Below are 25,544 nucleotides of genomic sequence, written 5' to 3'. Positions count from 1 at the left end.
GTAACATCACCCTGTAAGAGAAAAAAAGTTTTAAGATTATCAAAGTCTAGTATTAAAATTGCCTTTACAGATGTTTTACTGGGCCAGTGAAATAACATACTGATACTGTGCTGTGCTGTCATGTGTGCAGTCCAGGTTCAAGTGTGTAAACTGACCTTCCTAAAATAATTTTGTCAGTTTATGGACTGATATATTTCCTTAGGTGGGAATTGTGCACAAAGGCAAATTTGTTGCTTAAATATTCATGTTTAATATGGTTGAGTTTTTGTAAATTTTTTATCCTTATTTATTTATTGGATAGAGACAGCCTGAAATTGAGAGTAAGAGGGAGATGAAGAGAGAGACACCTGCCTGACTGTTTCGCCTCTTGTGAAGCTTCCCCCCTGCAGGTGGGGCGTAGGGGCTTGAACCCAGGTCCTTAAACATTGTAACATGTGTTCTCAACCAGGTGCACCACCCACCCAGCCCCGAGTTTTTTTTTTTTTTAATGTATGCAGCTTATTTCTTTGCTATTGTTGAATTGTGATTCAGTCTGTTATTATTCCAAGATTTAAGTATGAAAGTACCCTTAATTATTTGGTGAGATAACCAATATGAATGCATATTGATGTCACCTAGACTGCCTGTTTAATGTCAGCACTGAATTCATGGCCCTCCAAATTTAGCAGTTTCCTTCCTCAGAGGATTATGTTTATAATTATATTAACATTTTTCAGTAAATTTACAATCTTTGACTAAAACTTTTGATAAAATACAGCCGTTACTTCATTTGAAAATGATAAGTTTGGGAGGTAGTCTGTGACTTTGGCAGTGTGGACTTTACCAAGTTATGGCTTCCTGGGTTCTAGCCACAGGACCCCTCATGGGAGTCCCACATAAGGGGGGACTTTACACATTGAAGCAGTGCTCTACTGGCTTCTCTGTTTCTCTCTTTTTCTCTCTATATTTCCCTCTCTATATGCAGCAACAATAAGAAGAGTAGTCCTCGGGAAGCCATGGAATTCTGCAAGCAGAAAGCCTCAGTGAAGCTCTGGCATTAAAAAAAAAAGTGTTAACTAAGATTTTTTTGTTTTGTTTTTCTTCTACAGAAACATATTGATTTTTTTTGATACTCACAGCTTTCTTTAAGTGTTTGTAGTTATCTATTTGCAATATTTCTCTAAGATACTTTGCTTTAATATTTTTCTGTCCAATTTCAGTGATGAGTTTTATAAATATTGTACATGCATGGTTTACATGTTCTCTTAAAAAAGTAATTTTAAAAAGCAACTAAAGAAAAGGCACATTAGTTTTACATTCCTTGTAAGCTTTAAACTTTCTGTAAATGAAAGCTTTTTGTTGTAGCTTTCATCTTTTATACCTGGGTGACAGCCTTGCTATTGCAGAAGCATTGCATAAAAGGAAACATATAAATATACTGATGCAGTGTATAGTCAGAAGTGACACCTAACATTCCAAATAAATTATGGTGTACCATTCAAACTTTTCATTTGCATATAGCTGAATTAATATAGCTATTGCTAGATATTTTATGCTAAAATAAATGAATGCTAGCTACAGATTACAATGAGATACTCCTACATGAAATATTCAGTCTCTGTAGAGACAGAAAGTAGTTTCATATTTGCCAGGATTTGAGGCAAGGGGGTGTGGAAGGGGTCTGGGCTGGGGTGACCAGAATTAAAATGTTTACTTAAGAGGTACAGAATATTTTTGTGGTATGGAAATTTTTCACTCTGTGAGGTAGTGGTTGCATGGCATCATGAATCCACTATATACCACTTGAAATATATTATTTAAAATACACAATTTGTTTATTATTTGAATTTCACTTCAACTAAAAATAGCTAAGCAAAACAAATTTTGTTCAGAATCAAGTTTGAATTTGTAGGTAAAGGTTAGGTTTAAACTGCCATTGATATTAGAAATATTATAAATTTCTCTTTTGAGATCATTTTAGAAGGTGGGAAAATAAATGATTAACTTATTTTAAAGTATTCTTCTTGTATATGAGGTGAGAAATACTAAATTACTTTGATAGTTTTGGTTAGAAACAAGTATAAGACAGAGGACAAGATTAGGAAAAAAATTTTTTATTAAAAATATTTTCTTCCACCAGTGTTATTGCTGGACCTCATTGCTGGCATTAAGAATCTATTTTTGTCTTTTCTCTCTTTTCTTTCTTTTTTTTCCCCTTTCTTACTGCCTTTCTTTCTTTCTTCTTTTTCTTCTTCTTCTCCTCCTTCTTCCTCTTCTTCTTAAGTATATAAATTTAGATAGGACAGATAGAAATTGAGAGAGGAGGAGGCAATAAAGAAGTAGAAACAAAGAGAGACAGCTGCAGACCTGTTTTACTACTCATGAAGTGGTTCTCCTGCAGATGTGGAATGGGAGGCTCAAACCTGTGTCCTTGCACTTGGAACATGTGTGCTCAACTGGGTGCACCATTACCTGGCCCCCAGGAAAATCTTTTTTTTAAATTAGTGATTATAATGATCCACAAGATTGTGGGATAAGAGGGGTATAATTCCACACAATTTCCACTACCAGAATTCCATATCCCATCCTCTCTGTTGGAAAGTTCCGTATTCTTATCCTTCTATTAGTGTGACTGAAGGATATTATGGGGTGCAGAACTGGGAGGTCTGGCTTCTGTAATTGCTTCCCTGCTGAACATTGGCACTAACAGGTTGATCCATACCCCCAGTCTGTTTCTATCTTTCCCTAATGGGGTAGAGCTCTGGGGAGGTGGGCTTTCAGGATACATGGTAGAGTCCTCTGCTCAAGGAAGTGAGGTTGACATCATGGTAGCATATGCAACTTGATGGCTGAAAAGCACTAAGCTATAAAGCAGAACAAATTGTTTACTAATCAGGAACCTAAAGGTAAGAATATAGCAGATGAGATTTGGGGTCTTCATATTGGAAGAAGCTTGGAAGTCTGTTTTAAGTATATTTCAAGGGGTCCATGATTTTACTAATTTTTTCCCGAGCCTGATAGCTAACATGTAGGTGGGCTGGAAGATGGTGTTAGAGTTGAGAATAGGACTAGAAAGCTAGATCAGGGAAGAGGGTAGCCCCCAAATATGGGAAAAGTATATAAATATCACTAACTATAAACCCCATCTATCTACCCCATCTAGGGCCCATGTCTATCCATACTTAGCACATGAGCCTGTGCAATCAACCTCTGCATCCCCACAGGTCTGAATTTGCATCCCATGGTAATAGCTAGGGTCATTCTAGGCTGTACTCATTTCAGAACCATTCTTCAAGTGGCAGAGTATGTTGACTCAGCCTCCCTTTGGAGAGTGGGGCAGTTTCCACCATTGTTCTACATTGAAGGCAAGGTCCTGTAGAGGCCCACAAGAAGGTTTATGATGTTGTTTCTGACAGAGATGACCAGTGATGGTGGAGAGAGGGATCTGTTAGAGGTTAGGCCTGTCGTATTTCTGTGGGAATCCCAGGATTCCCTGACTAGGGCCCCAGATGATGGGGTGGCCTGGTAGTGACCAAAAGGGTCATCATTAAAGTATGCAGGTCTCTTGCCCTTATCTAGTTTTTGTAATCCTTACTTTATCTGATAGGGCTAGGCTTGAGAGTGATTGAAAGAAGTGAAATAGAAAGTAGGTGAGGAGGGTATCTAGGTCTAATCTTTTTTTAAGCATGGTACCATGCTAGGCCCTTCCTTTAACCTGCCTAATTAATTTAATACACCCCCTACTTCATCTGCTAGAGAATTTTCTACCCAGAGTTAAGCAGATACATAACACACTTCATATCTGAGCATTTCTCCACATTTACAATACAGCAGTTTTGAGACAGAAAGATGAGGAATCATGTGATTAATGATTATTTGCTTTTAAGGTTTTCTTTCCTTTAGTTTTTTAGATTTATATTTTAAATTATATCTGTCTCTTGGTTGAGTTGGAGATAGTCCTTTTTATTATCTATTAACAGTGTTCAGTATTAGTGGAAAAGTCTAAAACCTTTACTTGCAGCTGTTTACATTAGACATAACCGTGAGAAATAGGAGGAACTGGAGGGAATCATGATGGAAGGAACAGAATTAACACCTTGAAATCTGTACCCAAACCCATAATGTTACAAAACTCACTTTGTTTCTTATTTAAGTATTGACATGTCTTAAACTAAAAGACAAAATACTATGACATTTTTAAAAATGAAAGGAAGTCCAAAGAGAGAAAAATTCTTTTTTTATTCTAAGTATTAGAAATAAAAATGATCTCATAAAACTCTTCTGTTTTCTATATTTTTGTGGTACAGTAAGATGTGTGATTTTTTTGCTCTTTTTGTTTTGAGTGTATCTAGAAAGTACATCTACCCTTTTTTAATGTCCTTATTTCCTAATCTACAAATTGAGAAGATAGCAAGTACCCCATGATGCTGTTGGTGGCAGTACATTTGCAATAAGCTGTAGCAAGGCTTGGAAAAGTTAACTGTATAAATAAGAAACAGTAAGATATGAGTTATTAACAATAAACAATTTACCTTTTATGGTACAAAATAAATGCATGGAGGTGGTACTTACTAGAAACTAGAGCAGATTTTTAATGTAAATTGACTAGTTCATTGTATTTATGCACATTTTTAATGTTTATCCTTTCAAGAAATTCTAAAGCCAACTTGGCCAATGCTTTAAATTTTTTCTGTTAGACATACTGTTTGGGAGATTTACACAGTATTTTGACAAATGATATTTGACAATAGATTATCATTTTTAACTGATTTTTTTATGTAGCAAATAAAAAGAAAAATATTTTCTGGCTCTCGAGTTCATGCTAGCCTTCTTCCTTCAGAGTGTACAAGTATACTTTTAGTCATTAGCTCCTGTTGTTATTTAAAGGTTTCAATATTTTAGCATTTTGGCAAAATTAATTTATTACATTGAAATACTCAACTTATATATTATCATGAAAATAAAATTTAAGGGATAGTCATATTTGTTTATTTTACTTTTGGTCTTTTGGTTCCAGTGTGTTGTCCTTTTTGGTTTTGTTTTATTGCTTTTTTCTTTAATTTTGCTTACCAGAGCCAAAGCCTTAGTAGAAGAACAACGCCTTTTGTTCCTAGGGTTCAGGTAAAGGCCTTGTCTGCCTGATAGAAAATAAAGTTGTGTCTTAACCCTTATTTGTATGTTTTTGGAAAATGCGTTGTAGGTAAACTTTTTACGTATGTTGCTCCAAACCATGTTATTTGACTCACAAATCATTTTATGAGCTAGCTTGTAAAATTCTGCATGGGGATAAAAGAGCAATAAGAATTTAAGGAGACAGTCTTCCTTAATGATAATGTGTTTCCAAGGATACTAAAACTCAGACATTTCATATTGGCTTCTAGTATAGATATTATGTATTTATTTATATAATACTGACAGAAATAGCTAATTTTATATTGCTGATATTTTCTTTTGTGACACTAAAGTTGCTGTCTCTTTAAATATTCCATTTATCACTTAAAACCGCATTCTTCTGCATTTTCCAAGTAATAACTTCTTGAGGAGATTGGCAAATAAATTTGTACCTTATTAAAATACAAACTTTGCTTACAGTATATAAGTTTCAACTTTTGGAAAGTATGTTGTTTTGAGGTATCAAACTCACAAGCTAATTAAAACGTATTGGGCTATTTGTTTATACCTTATAATTTTAATTCCATTCATTTATTGGAATAATCCGGTGCAAGTTGTTTGCCTCTTTTCATTAGGAAATCCTTATCTAGTAAAGCAATGTCAATATAGTTTTTTAAAGTAGTAACCTACTTTCCTTGCTTTGCTGCATGTTTTCTTTTTTGGTTGGTTTTTAATATTACTAGTTTAGTTTAAACTGAATAGATTGTTTTAGATATTATAATGTTGTATAGAATATTTACCTGTGCTACTCAGATTCTGCCTATGGAATTTGAAAATGGTTATGTGGTAAAACTGAATGATGATATAAAGCTTGTCAAGAGTTTTCCTATCAAATGGAGGTAAAATAAGAAGCATGCTACTTCTAGAATTGTGGGACTAGATTTGTTATATTTTAGAGCACTGACATGTATTTTAAGGATTTATTTAAAAACCATTGGTAAGATACTTAGGATAATGATTGATGATCTAGTTAATAAAAAATACTGTTTATTTTAACTGGATATCTATTAAAAACTTCAATGTATGTCTTATAATGTGAAATTTAAATTATGACTATTGAATAAATGTAATTTAAGATAATTTATTAAAATATAAATTTGATTTCAAAATCAGTGAATATTAAATATAAAAGTAACCTATTCATATCTAAATATTTTAACATTTGGAGGGTCAGGTTGTGGCACACCTTGTTGAGCACGCATGTTATAGTGTGCAAGAAACCAGGTTCAAGTACCCAGTCCCCATCTGCAAGGGAAAACTTCATGAGTGGTAAAACATTGCTGTAGGTGTCTCTCTGTCTCTCCCCCTGTCTATCACCCTCTTCCCTCTCTCAATATCTGGCTGTCTTTATCCAATAAATAAAGATAATACCAAATAATAAAAATATATATTTAAAAATATTTTAACATATGCACATTTTCTAAGTTTAATTAAAAATGTACAATATTATGAATATCATATGTCTACCTAATATTGGTATGGGAAATTTATAAGTACATGCTATTTTGAGTTTTTCATAGCATAAGGAAATTAAAAATATTCTTTATCAAGTATATGAAATATATACCTTTCAAAAATTTATTGTAATGATTTTTAATTAATTAATTTATAAAATGGAAACCCTGAAAAGACCATAGGATAAGAGGGGTACAATTCATACCACCAGAACTCTATATCCCATCTCATCCCCTGATAGCTTTCTGTTCATTATCCCTCCGGGAGTATGGACCCAGGGTCATTATGGGATGCAGAAGGTGGAGGGTCTGGCTTCTGTAATTGCTTCCCTGCTGAATGTGGGAGTTTTAATGATTTTAAAGGAGGAGAATATTGCCCATGTAATAACTAGTTCTTATCTATATATCTGAGAAATCAGTCTCATAGAAATCGTTAGTCTGCTCCAATAATTATGAACTTGGTGTAATAATTAGAATTACTATTTCCTTGTTTTTTAAAAATATTCATTTATTCCCTTTTGTTGCCTTTGTTGTTTTGTTGTTGTACTTATTATTGATGTTGTCGTTGTTGGATAGGATAGAGAGAAATGGAAAGAGGAGGGGAAGACAGAGAGGGAGAGAGATAGACACCTGCAGACCTGCTTCACCACTTGTGAAGCGATTCCCCTGAAGGTGGGGAGCCTGGGGCTTGAACCGGGATCCTTACTCCGGTCCTTGCACTTTGCGCCAGCTGCGCTTAACCTGCTACACTACCACCCAACTCCCTATTTCCTTGTTTCATAAGTGTAAGGTTTTCTAGAAAAATTTTTTAGTCTTTTATAATCTTTTTCTATATGAGGGGATAGAAATTGCTCTTAAGGCCCAGAGAAAAATGAAATATGGAATAATAAAGCCATAAGCTTTCTGTATGACTATAGAAAAAAAGTATCAGAAATCAATCTAGTTTTGACAATACATTTAAGAGGTGCCAAGATGCCATATGACAGCATTTGTTTCATTTCATGAGAACCTCTTTAATTTTTGTTTATGCCTCATATTTTTTGCTGAAGAATACTGTATTCTCCTTTCCTCACTTATATTTCTTTGTGATATTAGTACTTTCCCATTCAAGTGCTAAGTACTTTGTTAGAGTTTATTATTTATTTATTTTCTATATTTTGTTCACTAAGCACTACACTGCTCATGGAGAGTGACTTCTGGGACCTCAGGCAGAATAGTTCAGTGTAATTCCTCTCTATTATCGTCACACACATACATACTCTGTGTGCCTTGCCCTGACACTTTCTTAAAAATCCAGGTTTGGATCCTGCTAGTGAAAGGTAGTGTTTCCCCAGCATTAACTTTTAGGAGATTTATCTGAAGAATCAAGTAACATTCTAATATCTGGAGCCCCTTTTTATTCAATAGAATAAGGATCAGATCATAGATATTTGTAGATTTTAACAAATAAGCTAGATAATACTGATAGAGGAAGTTTGTGAACTATTTTAGAAATACTCATCTAGAGTACAGTTGTACTTATCAACTGTGTTAGGGAAACTTACTGTACAATACCAGATAATATCTGTATGAGACCTAGGGCTTAATACAACACAAAGAATAGTAGTTGTGAATTTTTAAACTTAAATATTTCTTACTTTTCTTTTTTCTTATATTTATTTTATTTACTTATTCCCTTTTGTTGCCCTTGTTGTTTTATTGTTGTAGTTATTATTGTTGTTGTCGTTGTTGGATAGGACAGAGAGAAATGGAGAGAGGAGGGGAAGACAGAGAGGAGGAGAGAAAGATAGACACCTGCAGACCTGCTTCACCGCCTGTGAAGCAACTCCCCTGCAGGTGGGGAGCTGGGGTTCGAACCGGGATCCTTATGCCGGTCCTTGTGCTTTGCGCCACCTGCGCTTAACCAGCTGCGCTACAGCCCAACCCCCCTCTTACTTTTATTTTTATAGATTATTGGTTCCATTTGACAAAAGCAAAAGGGTGTATAAATAACTTTTTATAGTCAGTGAACTATCTTCCTCATCTGACTCAAAAATCTTGCTCTCAACCTCTCATTCTCTGAGCTAGGTAGTGAGCCATCTTACACTTGGAACTGAACTCCCAGAGTTCCATATATTTATATGTATAAATATGTATTTATGTGTGATATATATGCATATATGTTTGCTAATTCATAGCAAGGTCCAGACCTGACTGCTTCCAATGGAAGAGAAAATGACAGATGTGAGATAGATATTTAAAAATTTTAAAGATTAATTTATTACTGACTAGTGATTGAGAGGAAGAGGAAGAGGAAGAGGAGGAGAGAGGGAGAGGAGAAAGAGAGAACACACCAGAGTATTACTCTGGCATATGCAAAACTAGGGACTCTTTGGGATCTCATGTTTTAGAATCCAATGCTTTATCCACTATACCCCACTCCCTAGGCTATATATGTGATTTTTTAAAATTGCTTCAAGCATTGTACATAAAACTAAAGGGAAAAATAAATCATAATTACATATGTATACAAGAACACACATATAATTCATAAAAATGTATAAACTACACATATATGTCATGTAGACAGTTATAAATTTGCCTATCTCGCTTTGTAGGTAGGGAGAGAACGAGAGAGGGAGACAAATGTCTCACTACCAAATTAGAATTTCCTCTTCAATTTTGTTTTCAAGGCAGATGTCAGAGATATACTGAGTTCTGAACCAAAATGTGAGTTGGAACCACAGTTGTTATAAAACCTGACTTAGTAGATCATTTAACTAGATATGGAAGTGAGAAAGTGTGTGGGAGGTGACAGTTGTTAAATCAGTGGAAAATCTGCAGCTGGATGTGATGTTCCAACTCCTAATTATGGCAAAGGGAAAATGTTCACTTTTTTTTTCATTGAGTTATAAAATATACATATACTTTATAATTCTAAAGCTGTGATATATTTGCCTCACAACAAAAAAGAAGCTTTATGTCTATGTAAGTAGTATTTAACAAGATGAATTTGTTATAGTTCTAAATACAAGCTTAAAGAATCTGCTGACTAAAGCTGTTAGTAATTCCCTCTTGTTTAAAATCTTTGCAGTGTTTTTTATTGTGGAACAACACAAAGCATTTATTTTAAAACTCCCTGTGACTGCTCTGTAACCAACTATTATCCAATTCATCTTGAATTTACAGTTGTAAAAGATCCAAAAAGATTTCCAGTAACTCTTGCATAAAGAGATGCAGCAATCAGTGTATGAAGTTCCTAATTATGATAGTATAATTGATATTTGCATGTTAATAAACAATCAAATTAAGAAAACAAAAAACTGTAGTGGCTATTAAACAACTGAAATAAATGAATTATTTTCTGTATTCATTGAAGTTATTATAGTATATCCTTTTATTTAGCTGAATGTAATTTACTATGAAACTTACATGTGCTAATATGGAATATACCCATATTGTTATAGTAGTAGGTGTTTGAGCTGATAAATGAATGTTTTTGCTTTTCAGATAAAACTATGGTTTGACAAGGTTGGTCACCAATTAATAGTAACAATTTTGGGAGCAAAAGATCTTCCTTCCAGGGAAGATGGGAGGCCAAGGAATCCTTACGTTAAAATTTACTTTCTTCCAGACAGAAGGTAAGAGTTTGAAGTAAAAATTAACTTTAAAAAAAAATTAACTTTCTTGAGAATAAATGAGAAACACTCGTAGTAGCTGATTTTTCAATTCAGTATTATGTATTTGTATATGTTATATATTGAGATTTATTTATTTATTTTTGTTTTTTAATTAATTTATTTAAGAAAGGAGACATTAAAAAAATCATAGGATGTGGGGGTACAACTCCACACAATTCCTGCCACCCAATCTCTATATCCCATCCCCTCCCCAATAGCTTTCCCATTCTCTATCCCTCTGGGAGCATGAACCCAGGGTCGTTATGGGTTGCAGAAGGTGGGAGGTCTGGCTTCTGTAATTATTTCCCCACTGAACATGGGCGTTGACTGGTCAGTCCATACTCCCAGTCTGCCTCTCTCTTTCCCTAGTAGGGTGAGTCTCTGGGGAAGCGGAGCTCCAGGAAGAATTGGTGGGGTCCAGGGGAGCCTGGCTGGCATCCTGATGGCATCTGGAACCTGGTGGATGAATTTATTTATTTTTAAAGTTTATTTATTTGATGTATTTATTTATTTTTTTTTTTACTGGAGCACAGATCAGCTTTGGCTTATGGTTGGGTAGGGGATTTAGTCTGGGACTTTGGCGCCTCAGGCATGATAATCTCTTTGCATAACCATTATGCTATCTACCCCTGCCCACTAGTGAGATATTTACTAAATTTAACATAAATATAGTCTTAGGAATTAAAATAAAATTAGTAAATATCCTGAAATTATTTTTAAAATGTGACAATAATCAAATAATTTTATTAAACATTCATTTTAATTTGAATTATTAAGTGTAAATTAAGTAAAATGTAAATTAGTAAAAATTAAGCTATTTTATTTTTATTTTTTATTTTTTATTTAAGAAAGGATTAATTAACAAAACCATAGGGTAGGAGGGGTACAACTCCACACAATTCCCACCACCCAATCTCCATATCCCACCCCCTCCCCTGATAGCTTTCCCATTCTCTATCCCTCTGGGAGCATGGACTCAGGGTCATTGTGGGTTGCAGAAGGTAGAAGGTCTGGCTTCTGTAATTGCTTCCTCACTGAACATGGGCGTTGACTGGTCGGTCCATACTCCCAGTCTGCCTCTCTCCTTCCCTAGTAGGGTGGGTCTCTGGAGAAGCGGAGCTCTAGGACATATTGGTGGGGTCTTCAGTTCAGGGAAGCCTGGCTGGCATCCTGATGACATCTGGAACCTGATGACTGAAAAGAGAGTTAACATACAAAGCCAAACAACTTGTTGAGCAATCATGGACCCAAAGGTTGGAATAGTGGAGAGGAAGTGTTGGGGGGTACTCACTGCAAACTCCAGTGTACTTCTGCTTTCAGGTATATATTTTGCAGTAGTTTACGGATACGTGTGAACATATGCTCTCTCTCACAGAAACTGGTGTATATCTAGGTTTTGGGACTTTGTTAGAAAGTGAACCACCTGAGATGGAATTAGAGTATACTATGAAAGGAAAGGTCTCACCTGAGTAATGAAGCTGAAGGGTTGTCATTCCACACCTGAAGTCTCTGGACACAGTCTGAAGTGAAGCATGTTGAGGTGGCAATCGTTACGTTGGTTAGGTTGTGATCGGCAGATGCAGTATTATTTGATATGGATTGGGAGAGGCATACGGGAAAGTGGGCCCTATCCTAGGGTTCCGGGACTGGGGGAAGTAGAGGCTCTATAGTGGAGATGTGAGGTTCCTGCTGTCTTAGGGTTCAAAAAGACAATCGATAGTTAATGTTATCATCACATTAATTGGTAATTGGGTTAACTTTGAAAAGTCCTTTTGTTAGGGTTTGCTGTACAGTACCCAGTATCTTGTATATAGCTGTGCTATTGGTTACTTCTGATCTACTTGGTCTAGGCTTTTGAAGAGTATGCATATCAATTACACAGCCTATATATTAAAAAGATTCAGTTTGTGTTTTGAAAAACTTTGAGACATACAATTAATTTCCCCCTCTCATATTAATTAACTAGTGATTTATATGACTACATTTTACTGGGAGTGTACATAAACACCATTCCCACCACCAAAAGACTGTGACCCATCCCTTCCACCCACTCCCACCCCCCACTGGCCCAGGAAGGTGCATGTCTACCCCTCACCACAGGGTTTTTACTTTGGTGCCCTACTTACAATTTGGTCAGGTCCTGCTTTTAGTTTCCCTTTCAGATCGTCTTAATCAACTTCTGTTAATGAGTGGGATCATCCCATACTCATCTTTATCTTTCTGACTTAGCTCACTTAACATAATTCCTTCTACCTCTGTCCAAGATGGGTCAGCGAAGGTGGGTTCATTGTTCTTGATAGCTGCATAGTATTCCATTGTGTATATATACCACAGCTTTCTCAGCCACTCATCTGTTGTTGGGCACTGGGTTGCTTCCAGGTTTTAGCTATTATGAATTGTGCTGCTATGAACATAGGTGTGCACACCTCTTTTTGGTTGGGTGTTATGGAGTCCTTGGGGTATAACCCCAGGAGAGGAATTACTGGATCATATGGAAGGTCCATGTCTAGCCTTCTGAGAGTTTTCCAGACTGCTCTCTACAGAGGCTGGACCAATTTACATTCCCACCAGCAATGCAAAAGGGTTCCTCTGTCCCCACATCCTCTCAAGCATTTGTTGTTGCTGTATTTGATTGTTTCTGGTCTGACATCTAGGTCTTTGGTCCATTTAGAGTTGATTTTTGTTTCTGGTGAGATAAAGTGGTTCAATTTCATTCTTCTGCATGTTACAAGCCAGTTGTCCCAGCACCATTTATTGAAGAGAGCCTCCTTTTTCCATTTAATCCTTTGGGCCCCCTTATCAAAGATTAGATGTCCATAGGTGTGGGGATTTATTTCTGGGCTTTCAGTTCTGTTCCACTGGTCTGTGTGCCTATTTTTGTTCCAGTACCATGCTGTTTTGATGATGATGGCTTTATAATATAGTTTAAGGTCTGGGAGTGTGATGCCTCCATTTCTGTTTCTTTTCCTCAAGATGGTTTTGGCAATTCTAGGCTATTTTTTTTTGGCAGTTCTAAGCTACTTTAAATCAAATGCATTCTTAACATTCCATCAGAAGAGCAGAGGGGAAATAACTGGAATGGTACTAAAAGATACTCATTGTATTACTCTATAATTTTAGCATTTGCTTACTAAGATATTATTTCTCTAAAATCAACAAAACTAATGAGTCTGCTATATGTTTCATCATCTCATGTCTTCAAGGAAACTTTTTTCTTTTATCATTTTATTGGAGGCTTAATGGTTTATAGTATCATTTTTGACACATGGGTACAATTTCTCTTCTTTCAGTGATAGATGTCTGCAAATACTCTATCCCCCACCAGCCTTTTCTGTCATCATGCACCAGTACCCCTAAACCCCACCTTTCCTTCCCCAGAGTCCTTTGCTTTGGTGCAATACAACAAAACCAATTTGAGTATTACTTTGTTTTCTCTTTCTGTCCTTGTTTAAGTGTTTTTGTTTGTTTGTTTGTTTATTTGTTTTTGCCTCCAGGGTTATCGCTGCAGCCCAGTGCCTGCACTAGGAATCCACTGCTCCTGGAGGCTATTTTTTCCCTTTTGTTGCCCTTGTTGTTTATCATTGTTATTATTTTTGTTGTTGTTATTGCTGTCGTTTTAGTTGGATAGGACAGAGAGAAATTGAGAGGAGGGGAGAACAGAGAGGGGAGAGAAAGATAGACATCTGCAGACCTGCTTCACTGCTTGTGAAGCATCCCCCCCCCCCAGCAGGTGGGGAGCTGGGGTCTCTAACAGAGCTCCTTACTCTGGTCCTTGCGCTTTTCATCATGTGCACTTAACCCACTGCACTACCACCCAGCCCCTGTTCCTTAAGTTCTTATGAGTGAGATCATCCAATGTTCATCCCTCACTTTTTGGCTTATCTTAACATGATTCCTTCAAGCTCCACCCAAAATGTGGTGGAGATGACTTCCATTATTTTTAACAGCTGAGTACCATAGAGTCAAGAATCAATCTCTTCAAGCACCATTTACTTTGTGCTCATGCTAACAACATAAATTATTTTATTCTACCTTAACTTAAGCAGATGAATTAGGGTTGGTCAAATAGTCTATCAAGTATTCTGCAATGCTATGCAACTATTAATTTTGAGCACATAAAAGCAGAAGATATTCTATAGATGTCATGAAAGAAAAAACAATGGTACCAACTATTCTATATCCTTGACTTTCAGGGTAGGTTATTTTTTCTCTCAGATTCGAAGTGACCAGGTAAGGTATAGTTATTACACATGTTTATATACTTTTAATATTCTCATTTGCTTAGTTCATATGGAAAGTTTCAGGGAACTGGGTGCCAGAGTAGCTATCATCTGAAAAACTTAGTCAAGGAATAAAAAATGACAGGACAAAAAAATTATGAAGGTTACTTTTGGAAAATACATGTAAAAGTCTCCTTTAAGTCTATTTTTCTCAGTGTATCCAGAAAAGCCATATCTCCTTATAAGTACTTAAATTTGCATACCATTGTCTTATTGTGCCCTTAGAGATTACCTCCTTAATTGTCCTTGCCCCACTGGTATCTGCATCATTTACTTTGATTTAAATAAGTTTGCCATTTAAAGATGGCATGTCGCAAATTACTTAAATTTCTGTGTCTCTGTTATGTATAAAGGAGGTATCCATGTTATTAGTAACTTTTCCATTTTTCTTTTCCCAGTCTTTCTGATGCTGCTTTAAATATTTATTCATTCAATCTCTGAAAAACCCAGAGGGCTCTTTTCTTTTGCATCTGATAATACATACTTTGAAGTAGAAGTTGTAGTACACATTTCTCAGAAAATATATCAGGTTGTTAAAATATCTGAAGTAATTAGAAACTGCTATGTGACTTTATCATACAAAGTTTACTTCAAGACTGTTGTTCTCTACAATGTAGGTTTTCTTTTGAGAGCAATATACTTTCAGGTGCATGGGGAAGAAAATAACCATAGCTAGAGCTGTCAAATCTAGATTAAATGTCAGTGGGGGGATAACAGCTGTTGAAGCTATATCACCCATTCTGGTAAAAAAGAATACAAATGGTTTGCAAGTCTGTGTAACCATAGAAGGATCATATAAACATACAGGAAATTTACTTCCATTCCTCTTCCTCTTCCTCTTCCTTTTCTTTCTCTCCTCTCCTCTCCTCTCCTCTCCTCTCCTCTCCTCTCCTCTCCTCTCCTCTCCTCTCCTCTTCTCTTCTTTCCTTTTTTTCCTTTTCCGAGACAACTGAAGTTTCTACTTAGTAATACCTTTGAAAGAAAAGGCTTTCTTTTCTTTTTTTATTTTCTTTCTTCCATACATCCATTCTTTCTTCCTTCCTTCCTTCCTTCCTTCCTTCCTTCCTTCCTTCCTTCCTCCCTCCCTCCCTCCCTCCCTCCTCCTTTCTTCCCTTCCTGCCTTCCTCCTTCCTTCCTTCCTTCCTTCCTACCTACCTACCTACCTACCTACCTCCCTCCCTCCCTCCCTCCCTCCCTCCCTCCCTCCCTCCCTTCCTTCCTTCCTTCCTTCCTTCCTTCCTTCCTTCCTTCCTGGGTTTTCGCTGGGGCTAGGTGGCAGCACAGGAATGCACTGTTCCTGGCAGCCATTTTTTCCATTTCACTGGATAGGACAGAAAGATATTGAGAGGGGAGGGGAAAGAGAAAGATAGACACCTGCAGACCTGCTTCACCACTCATGCAGCATCCTCCCTGCACGAGATGGGGGTGGGGGGAGCAGGAACTGGAACCCAGATCCTTGCATGGGTCCTTGTGCTTCATACCATGTGCATTTAACCAGGTGTGCCACTGCCCAACCCCAAAACTTATTTTTCAAGATGACAAAATGTTACTTAAATTTCTTTCTTGCTTGACTTTTTTATTTGGCTTTATTTGTGTATTTATTTATTTATTTACTATTTTATATACTCACTGTTCTAAATAGAAAGGGCTCATAGGAAGTAAAGTTCCTCCTAACTTCTCCTTTATATTTTGGATATAATGCTATTCTTTTTTCAGCCCTAAAAATATGAGAAATATTTCACTGTTTACTTCTCAGTTTATTAGCTGAGTTTTCTTGTTGAAAAAAAATTAGGGTAAACATTTAGGCAAATTTTTAGATTACTTTGTTGATAGAGCCCAAAATTAATAAAGATACATTGCTTTATGGTGACTTTTAGTGACATTAACGATATATGTTCTGGAAACATAGGTGCACTCAGCTGTTGAAGTCAAGTCTCTATTAAGCATTAAAACATACACTCTCAGCTGGAAAGATAACACAATATAAAACACTTCAATCTCTGAGGCTCTGGGGTCCCAGATTCAATTCCCTGCACTACCATAAGCCAGAGCTGAGCTCTGGTCTTTCTCTCTGTATCTTCCTTTGTATCAGTCTCTCTACCTGATTAAAAATAAAATAAAATAAAATGTTAAAAATAAATAGGTAAATAAAACATATACTCTCCTAAAAAAATATGTGTAACTTCCTAGTTCAGTCCTAAGTTCTCTTTGCTGCTGCTGTTCCTTCTTCCTCTTCCTCTTCTTCTTCTCCTTCTTCTCATCCTTCCCCTTCCCATTATTCTCCTCCTCCTCCTCCTCCTCCTCCTCCTCCTTCTTTCTGAATACTCTTGCAGTTTCGCTGTGCTATGGGACTTCCATATACTAGTCAATATAATTTTCATTGTCCACTTCTCAGTTTATGTAGTGGTCTTCTTCCTAGACAATTTTCTTCTTTTTGTTGATCTTTGATCCTCTTTAAAAGCTATAGTAATGATCTTAAAAATAAATGAATGTGCTCAGGTGATGTGTAATACAATTCATTGGTGAATAAGAAGAAATATTTGAATTTTTGTTTATTTTTCCCATTATAATTAATATAATATAGTAATACTATTGTTTAATTCATAAATGTTCATATAATAGGATGTATAATCAAGACAGTGCACTTGAGAAGGGGATATACAATTAAAAACATTGGCAACCTCTGAGCTAGATAGAAGTCCTATCTACCAGTATGGCCAATTTGCATTTCCAATCTACATTATAGTGTATACCTAGCTGAAGTCATTTTAAAGTGTTGATTTTTTGAGCTCAATAACTGTCAAATAGACAGGCGTATCTGTCTCATATATAGAAAGTAACTTGATGAAATTATAATCACTCATTAGGGAAATTACATAGATGTGACATTGTGAACATAAACAATTTACTAGACATTTTGTACTAGAAAACACATGTAGTTTAAGTGATTAGTATCTGTATAATACAAGAGGCTAATGCTAGTTTGATGTTTTCTAATCTTATAATTAAGATTCTTGAGTTTTATTTTATTTATATTTTGAGGGAGAAGAATATGTTAATTATCAAGGAAAATTTTACATTTATTAAAATAATCTATTACTAATACATAATTTAATGTAGTGCAATTATGTCTTATAAATTATGAATCTGTAGGTGCCCTATACATTTTAATATTAATACTAGAGATTATCATTGTATAGTGTATGATAAATTTGTGGTAAAAATAATTTTTGTTATGCTTTCAACTAATAATTTATAAGGCAAAACATAAAATTTTATATATTATTATTTGTTTTCATAGTGATAAAAACAAGAGAAGAACTAAAACAGTAAAGAAAACATTAGAACCCAAATGGAACCAAACATTCATTTATTCTCCAGTCCATCGAAGAGAATTTCGTGAACGAATGTTAGAGATTACCCTTTGGGATCAAGCTCGAGTCCGAGAAGAAGAAAGTGAATTCTTAGGAGAGGTATGTGAAGCAACTTTACTATTTTTATCATTATTACTATTATCTTTATTATTACTACTTTCCACCAGGATTATCACCGGGCCTCCAAGCTATACACAAATACCACTATTCCCTGCAGACTCTTTCTTGTAGGATAAAGTTGAAAGAGAGGAGAGGAGAAAGAGAGAGACAGGAGAGGACAGACACCACAGTACTACTCCACCGCTTCCCCATGCATGTGCTGATACCCAGGTCTTCTCACATGGGGAAGTATATATTCTACAGGGTAAGCTAGCTCCCACCCCTCTACACCCCGGAATTTAGAGTCCAGAATGTTCTTGTCATTATGAATGTGTTGGGCCCTCCCATCCCCAAATTTTCATCCTATACATTTGAGATTCTATGAGAGAAAGGGAGAGAGATACTAAGGATATTCTGACTTTCATTTATAGGGAGATTTAATTTTGGTTGTAGTTCCTCCTTTAAGACAGGACTGATCATAAAAAAAGCAATAGTTTGATTTGGCTCACTTGAATAGTGCTCTGCTCAGATTCAAGTCCTACCCCTATTGCATTGAAGAAAATTTTTATGCTGTGACTCACCCCCACTTCACACCCCAGCCTCTCTATCTGAAAGAAAGAAAGAAAGAAAGAAAGAAGGAAAGAAAGAAAGAAAGAAAGAAAGAAAGAAAGAAAGAAAGAAAGAAAGAAAGAGAGAAAGAAAGAAAGGGAGAAAGAGAGAGAGAGAAGTCATTCTAGGGCCAGCACAGTAGTTCCCTTGGGAAGGTGTTTTGCTCTTAACTGAAGTTTGAGCTGGCTCTCACCACATTGGGGGAAACTTCAGCGCTTCTCTCTCTCTCTCTCTCTCTCTCTTTTTTCATGCTCTCTCATTCTCACTGTCTCTCAAAAAGTCTTGAGCTCTGAAGCCTAGGAGGCAATAATTATATAAATATATAAATAAATCCAAGTACTTGATAGTGTGTTTTCCCTCATTTTTGTTAGTGATTTAATAGTGTTTTGTAATGATATAAAATTTCATGTGTATAATTTCAAGCCCACATCTAGTTTGTGTAGGTGACCACACTCTTTACCAAAGTTCTTTGTGCTTCCTCCCCTTCCACTAACAGTTTCTCACAGAGTCCAAATGATAGTTGGGGTTATTATTTTTTTTTTAATTGTGCAAGTTCATTTGATTTAGTCCTGATAATCATTCTTCACCACTTTATTACTTCACTTAGTATCATCACCTCCAATTCACCCATTTTATTCCAAATGATGCATCTTATAACTTCTTTATCAAGTCATTTATTGTTGGGTATTTATGTTTTGCACATATTTTGGCTATTGTAAATAGAGCAACTAGAAGAAGATAAGGGTGCATATGTCCTTTCAAATTAGTGTTTCCATGGCAAACGCTAGAAGAAGTGTTTCCATGTCCTTTAGGATGTAGTGTTTTCTTTTTTCTTTTTAATTTATTTATTTCCTTTTGTTGCCCTCGTTTTTTTATTGTTGTAGTCAATTAATGAATATGGATGAAAATACTTTTTTCAAATATATGATAATACACATTAGTTTTTATTACAGACTTTCAGGAGTCAGAATTGTAGAAGTTTATAATGGAAATGTTTACATTCTTAAGTAGGTGGGTGATCAAGTGTTTACAAAATAATTGCACTAGGTATGAAAACCATTAAATCAGTAAGAAGTTATCTTTACTGTCTATCTATTTACTTTTAAAACATATGGATAACTTTGAACCATAACTTTGCTTTTAAACTAACAACATTATCATGATAATTACTATTTAAAAGATATGTGACTATTTCAAAATAATTTCTGTATTATTGATACACTACAGTCCTTTTTTTTTTTTTTTTTGCTTTGTAGATTTTAATTGAATTAGAAACAGCATTACTAGATGATGAGCCACATTGGTACAAACTTCAGACCCATGATGTTTCTTCATTGCCACTTCCCCACCCATCTCCATATCTGTCACGGCGACAACTCCATGGAGAAAGCCCAACACGGAGGTTGCAAAGTAAGTTGTCAGGAAACTTTGCTTTACTTTCATTTAGTGCTCTTGAATGATTTATGTGACACTGAATTTGAATGTATCATTCAGGACATTATCAGGCATTCACTGGTAGTATTACAGATATTTCTGGAAACTTTTTCTTTTCTTTTATATTAATTTTTACATTGTGCTGTTGGGTGATCCCAGGACCTGGTCATACTGCTGAGTATCCCTGTTGACCCAATTTTTATTTAGAGAATATCCTAGGGGATGTCTTATTCTAGAAGAGCCTGCAGATATCTTTCTTTTTTATAAGTAGTGGTCTATTATGCTTGATAATGTTAATTGAACATTAATTTTTTTAGTGCTTATTTCACCCTCCCTTCATAGGAAACACTCATCTTTATTTGCAAATACCACTGTAAAATTCTTTGTCTTAATAATTACATTTCCATTAATATTATGTGGGCTGATTTTAAAGTATTCTTTCTGGTCACTATATACTCAGTGTATTATCTTTAAATTATATTCTAAGATGATGGGTTACTATATGCAGATTACTCATACATTTCATTATGTGCTAAAACTACCATTATTTTTAATTAAATTGTGCTTTAGAAACCTGTTTAAAGTCAATTAATTGTTTACAGATTTTTGTCTATTCTTGAAAGTACTTCTGTAAAAATTCTTGTACATGCTTTTTGGTAATTATGAACTTGCTCTTATTATTAGTATACTTAATAATGGGCTATAAGCTATGCATATATTTATTCAACTACATTAGATAATTATAAGTTACTTCCCCCAAATGAGAAGACTTTTTTTTTTCTCTCAGGATCACAGTTTCTCTAAACTCTTCCTTTATAGTTGATATTTTTACTCACCCAATATATGGAAGTGCCATGTTACCTACTGTGGCTTTATTTGCATTTCTATAATAACCTTTTTGTAGGTTGATCAACAATGAGAGATGCTCTTCTGTGAAGAGCTTAATCAATTTTCTTGTACATTTTTCTTTCAAGGTCTGACTTTACTTACTTAGTATTTTCTTTCATTAAATTATAGATTTGATTTTTTTATTGTTGATATACAGTGCAAATATATACTGCTGGGTGACTATGATTTATTGGGTCTGTTAACCAACAGTTTTTTTTTTTAATGGTAATGTGCTTTACTTTTTTTTTTTCCTTTATGATTAATTATTTTCTGTTGTGGTCTGTATACAATATTCTTTATCTTTTTAAAGATCATAATTATATATAGGATATATTCTTTATTTCATGTCTTTTACTTATTTTTATGTGTTTTGTTTTAGTTTTTTAAGATTGACTGATTGATTGATTGATTTATTATAAAAGAGGAGAGAGAATAAGAACCAGACATCACTCTGGTACATGTGCTGCTGGGGATCGAATTTAGGACCTCATACTTTAGAGTCTAATGCGTTATCCATGAAGCTACCTCCTGGGCCACAGTTTTGTTTTAGTTTTAATGTTATGCTGGATCATAATTTTAATAGTTTGAAATAATATGCATGTTTTTGGTAGTGGCTTTATATTTTTCTTCAAATGCTTAGAACTGTTCACATTATAAGCAGCTTCTGTGCAAGTTTTACAATTTCAATTACTCTATCATATTTTAAAGTGTTGAGAATTGTATATCTTCTTGTATCAGGTTTGCTATATAGGGTCTTCCTTGGAATTTGGGCATTTCTCCTTATTAAAAAATGTTTTTGTCAAATGTCCCAGGTTTGGTCCCTAGCACCACCATAACCCAGAGCTGACTAGTACTCTGGTTAAAAAAAAAAGAATGCATTTGCTCAGGTTTATTGATAATAGCATTGTTTTCTTCTCTTTAGTGTTCATTGAATGTGTACTAATGTCTTTGCCTAACAATGGCAATTCATTCCTTTTTGCTTTTGAATCTCTTGGCTAGAATTTTTTTAAATTTCTTTATTGGAGGATTAATGGCTTATAGTCTACTGTAAACTACAAATAGTGTACAGGTATAACAGTTCCACATAACAATTCAACCCCCACTAGGTCCTCCTCCACCATCATGTTCCAGTACCTGAACCCCATCCCACCCCCAACCTCAGAGTCTTTTACTTTGGTGTAATACACCAACTCCAGTCCAAATTCTGCTTTGTGTTTTCCCTTCTGTTCTTATTTTTCAACTTAGTTGACTTTAATGTTCTTTCAATTTCATTAATATTTTTAATGAACTTTTTGTTTTCCTTACTTTCTTGGTTGTATATTTATTTTTATGTCACTGTTTTTCTCATTACTGTTACTTTGCTACTTTGTATTTATTCAGAAGTATATTTACTTTTCATTGTGTTTTTTTTTTTCACTTAGGAGTACCATGCTAATTTCCCTAAACCCTTTTATGGATTTCTTTTCAAGTAATGGTGACATCTAGCATAATTCATCTCTTTTAAGATAAACTCCGGGTCTGGGTGGTGGCGCACCTGCTTGAGCACACGTATTACAATGCACAAGGACCCGGGTTCGACCCCCCCTGGTCCTCACCTGTAGGGGGAAAGCTTCACGAGTGGTGAAGCAGGGCTGCAGGTGTCTCTCTGTGTTTCTTCCTCTCTATCACCCCCTTCCCTCTTGATTTCTGGCTGTCTCTATCCAATAAATAAAGATAATAAAAACAAGGTATACTCTGAACATTTTTGAATTTTTTAAAAATTTAATTCACTAAATGAATCTAGAACAGAACAACATTCTGGAAAAATTTACAAGTTTTTGGTTCTTAATGTATCTTTCAGTGTACTATAGTTACTTGAGGCCAGTTCTGTGCATAGCAGTTTTCATTAGTGGTAAATGAAGCCTCAAATGTATTTTGGAATTGGAGACAACTTTTTTTTCAAATATTAGAGAAATAATAGTTGGAATGGGAAATGTGGGAGAGAAATGACTTTCTATTTATAGTCTTGCATATATGTTATCATGTCTTTTTTATGTTTACTTAAATTTGCTTCTTTTATCATTTTATTGGTGGATTATTGGTTTATAATATAGTAGTTGATATATGTATACATTTCTCATCTCCCTATGATATGTGTATGCAAAGCAGTCTCACCCCTACGTTAGTACCTTTTCCACCATTATGCACCAGGACCCCAAAGACTGGCTACCCAGCACCCAGTCCTGCCACTTTCTGCCTTCCTTCCCCTGAGTCCTCACTTTGGTTCAATACACCACACCCAGTCCAACTTTTACCTCATGTTTTCCCATATTTGTCTTTTTTTTTTTAATTCAAGTTTTGCCTATGAGTTAAAATCAGTCTTTCTCTTTATGTCTTGTCTCACTCTACATGAAACCTTCAAACCCTGACCAAGATATTGCAAAAGAGATGGCCTTTTCATCATAATGCTTGCATAGTATTCCATTGTGTGTTTTTACCACACTTTCTTGACCACTTATCTGCCATTAGTCACTTTAGTTGCTTCCAAATTTAGGCTATTACAAACTGTGCTTCTGTGGACATAGATGAACAGAGATATTTTTGATCAATGTCTTTATTTCCTCTGGTTATATATGCCAGGTCATAAGATTGGTCCTTTTCTAGTGCCATGATGAATCCCCAGACTGTTTGCACAATAATTCTTGATGGTACAATGGACCTAAAGATAGTTGTATACAACTATTCATATTTGGTAACAATAGCTTGGAATTGGCCATTTGAGAATACTTTATAGAATTTGACAAATTTTACCAATCAAGTTTCTTCCTCAGAAAGATTGTTGTTAAATCTTTACAAGCACACCAGTGCCTTACATTATATATGAAAATTAATTTATAATTTAGTAAAATTTAAATATAAAATGTTAATATATTAAAGGCTAAAATAAAAGGCATGGATGAGCACTTAAAGTTCTGTACGAAAGCAGTTGAGGTAACCTTAGAGAAGCATTTCTGCAGATGTTACAAATATATAAGTATGCTAAAACTATTTTAAATAAAAATACCTAAGGTAAGTTTGGAACCAGTTTGTAACTGTCAATCAAAAGTGATAATCAGAACAACTGGAAATTGCATAGTGATTTGATAAGATGTTACCTCAATTAAGAAATAAATTTACAATGAATTTTATGAGAAAAACGATAATTGGAATCCTTGCTGACCTTAGTTCAATGCATTTGATTCATATTGTCCACCTATCTATTTTGTTTTGCCCATTTTTATTTACTTTACGGTCTTGCTTTCACCTCTTTTTAAATCACACATATTTATATTACTGCTTCCAAATGTCCTTCCTTTCCCTCTTTCCTCTCATATAAGTGAAGCAATGTTTGACTTCCTCTGCTGTTTTCCATACTCTCGGTATAAAAACAGAGGTTACTAGTGATAAACTTTTTGGGTCCATCCAGGTGGTTCAGGGTCCTCTCCTAATGTTCCTCTAACACTTACTCCCTCTGAGAGTATGAATCAAAATTTTTTGGGGGGTACAGAAGGAAGAAGTTCTAGTTTCTGTAATTGCTTCTCCACCTAGTTAGTTTCTACAATGTGATTTGAGCTTTTCTAATTTTGTTATATTTTATTTCTTTCTTTCTTTTATTTTATTTATAAAAAGGAAATGCTGACAAAACCATAGGATAAGAGGGGTACAACTTCACACAATTCCCACCACCAGAACTCCACATCCCATCCCCTCCCCTGGTAGCTTTCCTATTCTTTACCCTCCTGGGAGTATGGACCCAGGGTCATGATGGGATGCAGAAGGTGGAAGGTCTGGCTTCTTTAATTGCTTCCCTGCTGAAAATTTTTTATTGTGAATCAGTGAAGCCTTTTATACTTTAAAATAAAATGTTAATCTGTGGTCTATACTGTTAAGCAGAAGTTATATTTCAGTATTCCTAATACATGTAAATATATTAAAATTTATTTTTGACATCATCTTAACATTTTCTTCCAGATAAAGCCTTATGTTCATATAATTCAGGTAAATTTTAGCATGTGAAGTGTTTAATGCATGTGTTCATATGCACAGTTTAATTGGTTTTGTGTTTTTGTGGCTTGTCTGGTTATAGTACATATGTTAAATTACTAAACAAATTGTCAGCGGGTTTCCTTTTTTGCCTATAGAATTTTCCCAGTATCTCTATGTTTATATCTTTATTATTTTGGTATTTAAAGCATTTATTGTAACAGTGATTTAGAATTTCAGTGTGTTTGATATTGTTTCCTTCACTATGGTACTATTTCATCAGTGAGGTACACTGTAATATAATCTGTGTTGTTATGTGCACTGTTCCAGAAATTTGAATTTATACAAATAGAATTTGCATTTGCAGTATGTTTGATTTATGGAATGATAGTGTGAAAAGTTTGAATTTTTTTTAACTATAATGACAATATTCACTGTGTTTTCTAACTTGGAGTAAAAAAGCACTGGATTTACTATTCTATTAAAACAACATAAACTAATAACTCTTTTAAGCAATGTTTGAATAAAACTGGACATCAGAATTAGGATGGTACAGCAATAGGAGTGTACCAGACATGCTTGCCTGAGGCCCCA

At 35.0% G+C, this 25,544-nt stretch overlaps 1 protein-coding gene across 39 annotated transcripts in view; it reads left to right on the top strand.

Annotated features, from left to right (window-relative positions):
• RIMS2 (regulating synaptic membrane exocytosis 2) overlaps positions 1 to 25,544 on the top strand; it is a 570,974-nt gene that overhangs the window by 325,029 nt on the left and 220,401 nt on the right. For 20 of the 39 annotated variants that reach the window (XM_060196148.1, XM_060196165.1, XM_060196141.1 and 17 more), the window contains 3 exons: positions 10,095 to 10,225; positions 17,846 to 18,017; positions 19,883 to 20,036. In XM_060196148.1, the coding sequence (XP_060052131.1) occupies positions 10,095 to 10,225; positions 17,846 to 18,017; positions 19,883 to 20,036 (457 nt within the window). Of the gene's footprint in view, positions 1 to 5,052; positions 5,101 to 10,094; positions 10,226 to 17,845; positions 18,018 to 19,882; positions 20,037 to 24,938; positions 24,966 to 25,544 lie in introns of all 39 variants that reach the window. The other 19 variants (XM_060196088.1, XM_060196047.1, XM_060196038.1 and 16 more) reach the window with 3 other exon arrangements.

Source organism: Erinaceus europaeus, chromosome 1, assembly GCF_950295315.1.
Source record: "Erinaceus europaeus chromosome 1, mEriEur2.1, whole genome shotgun sequence".
NCBI classification, from domain to species: Eukaryota; Metazoa; Chordata; class Mammalia; order Eulipotyphla; family Erinaceidae; genus Erinaceus; species Erinaceus europaeus.
Note: the sequence above shows the minus strand (reverse complement) of the source record. Positions and strands in the feature narration are given on the sequence as shown.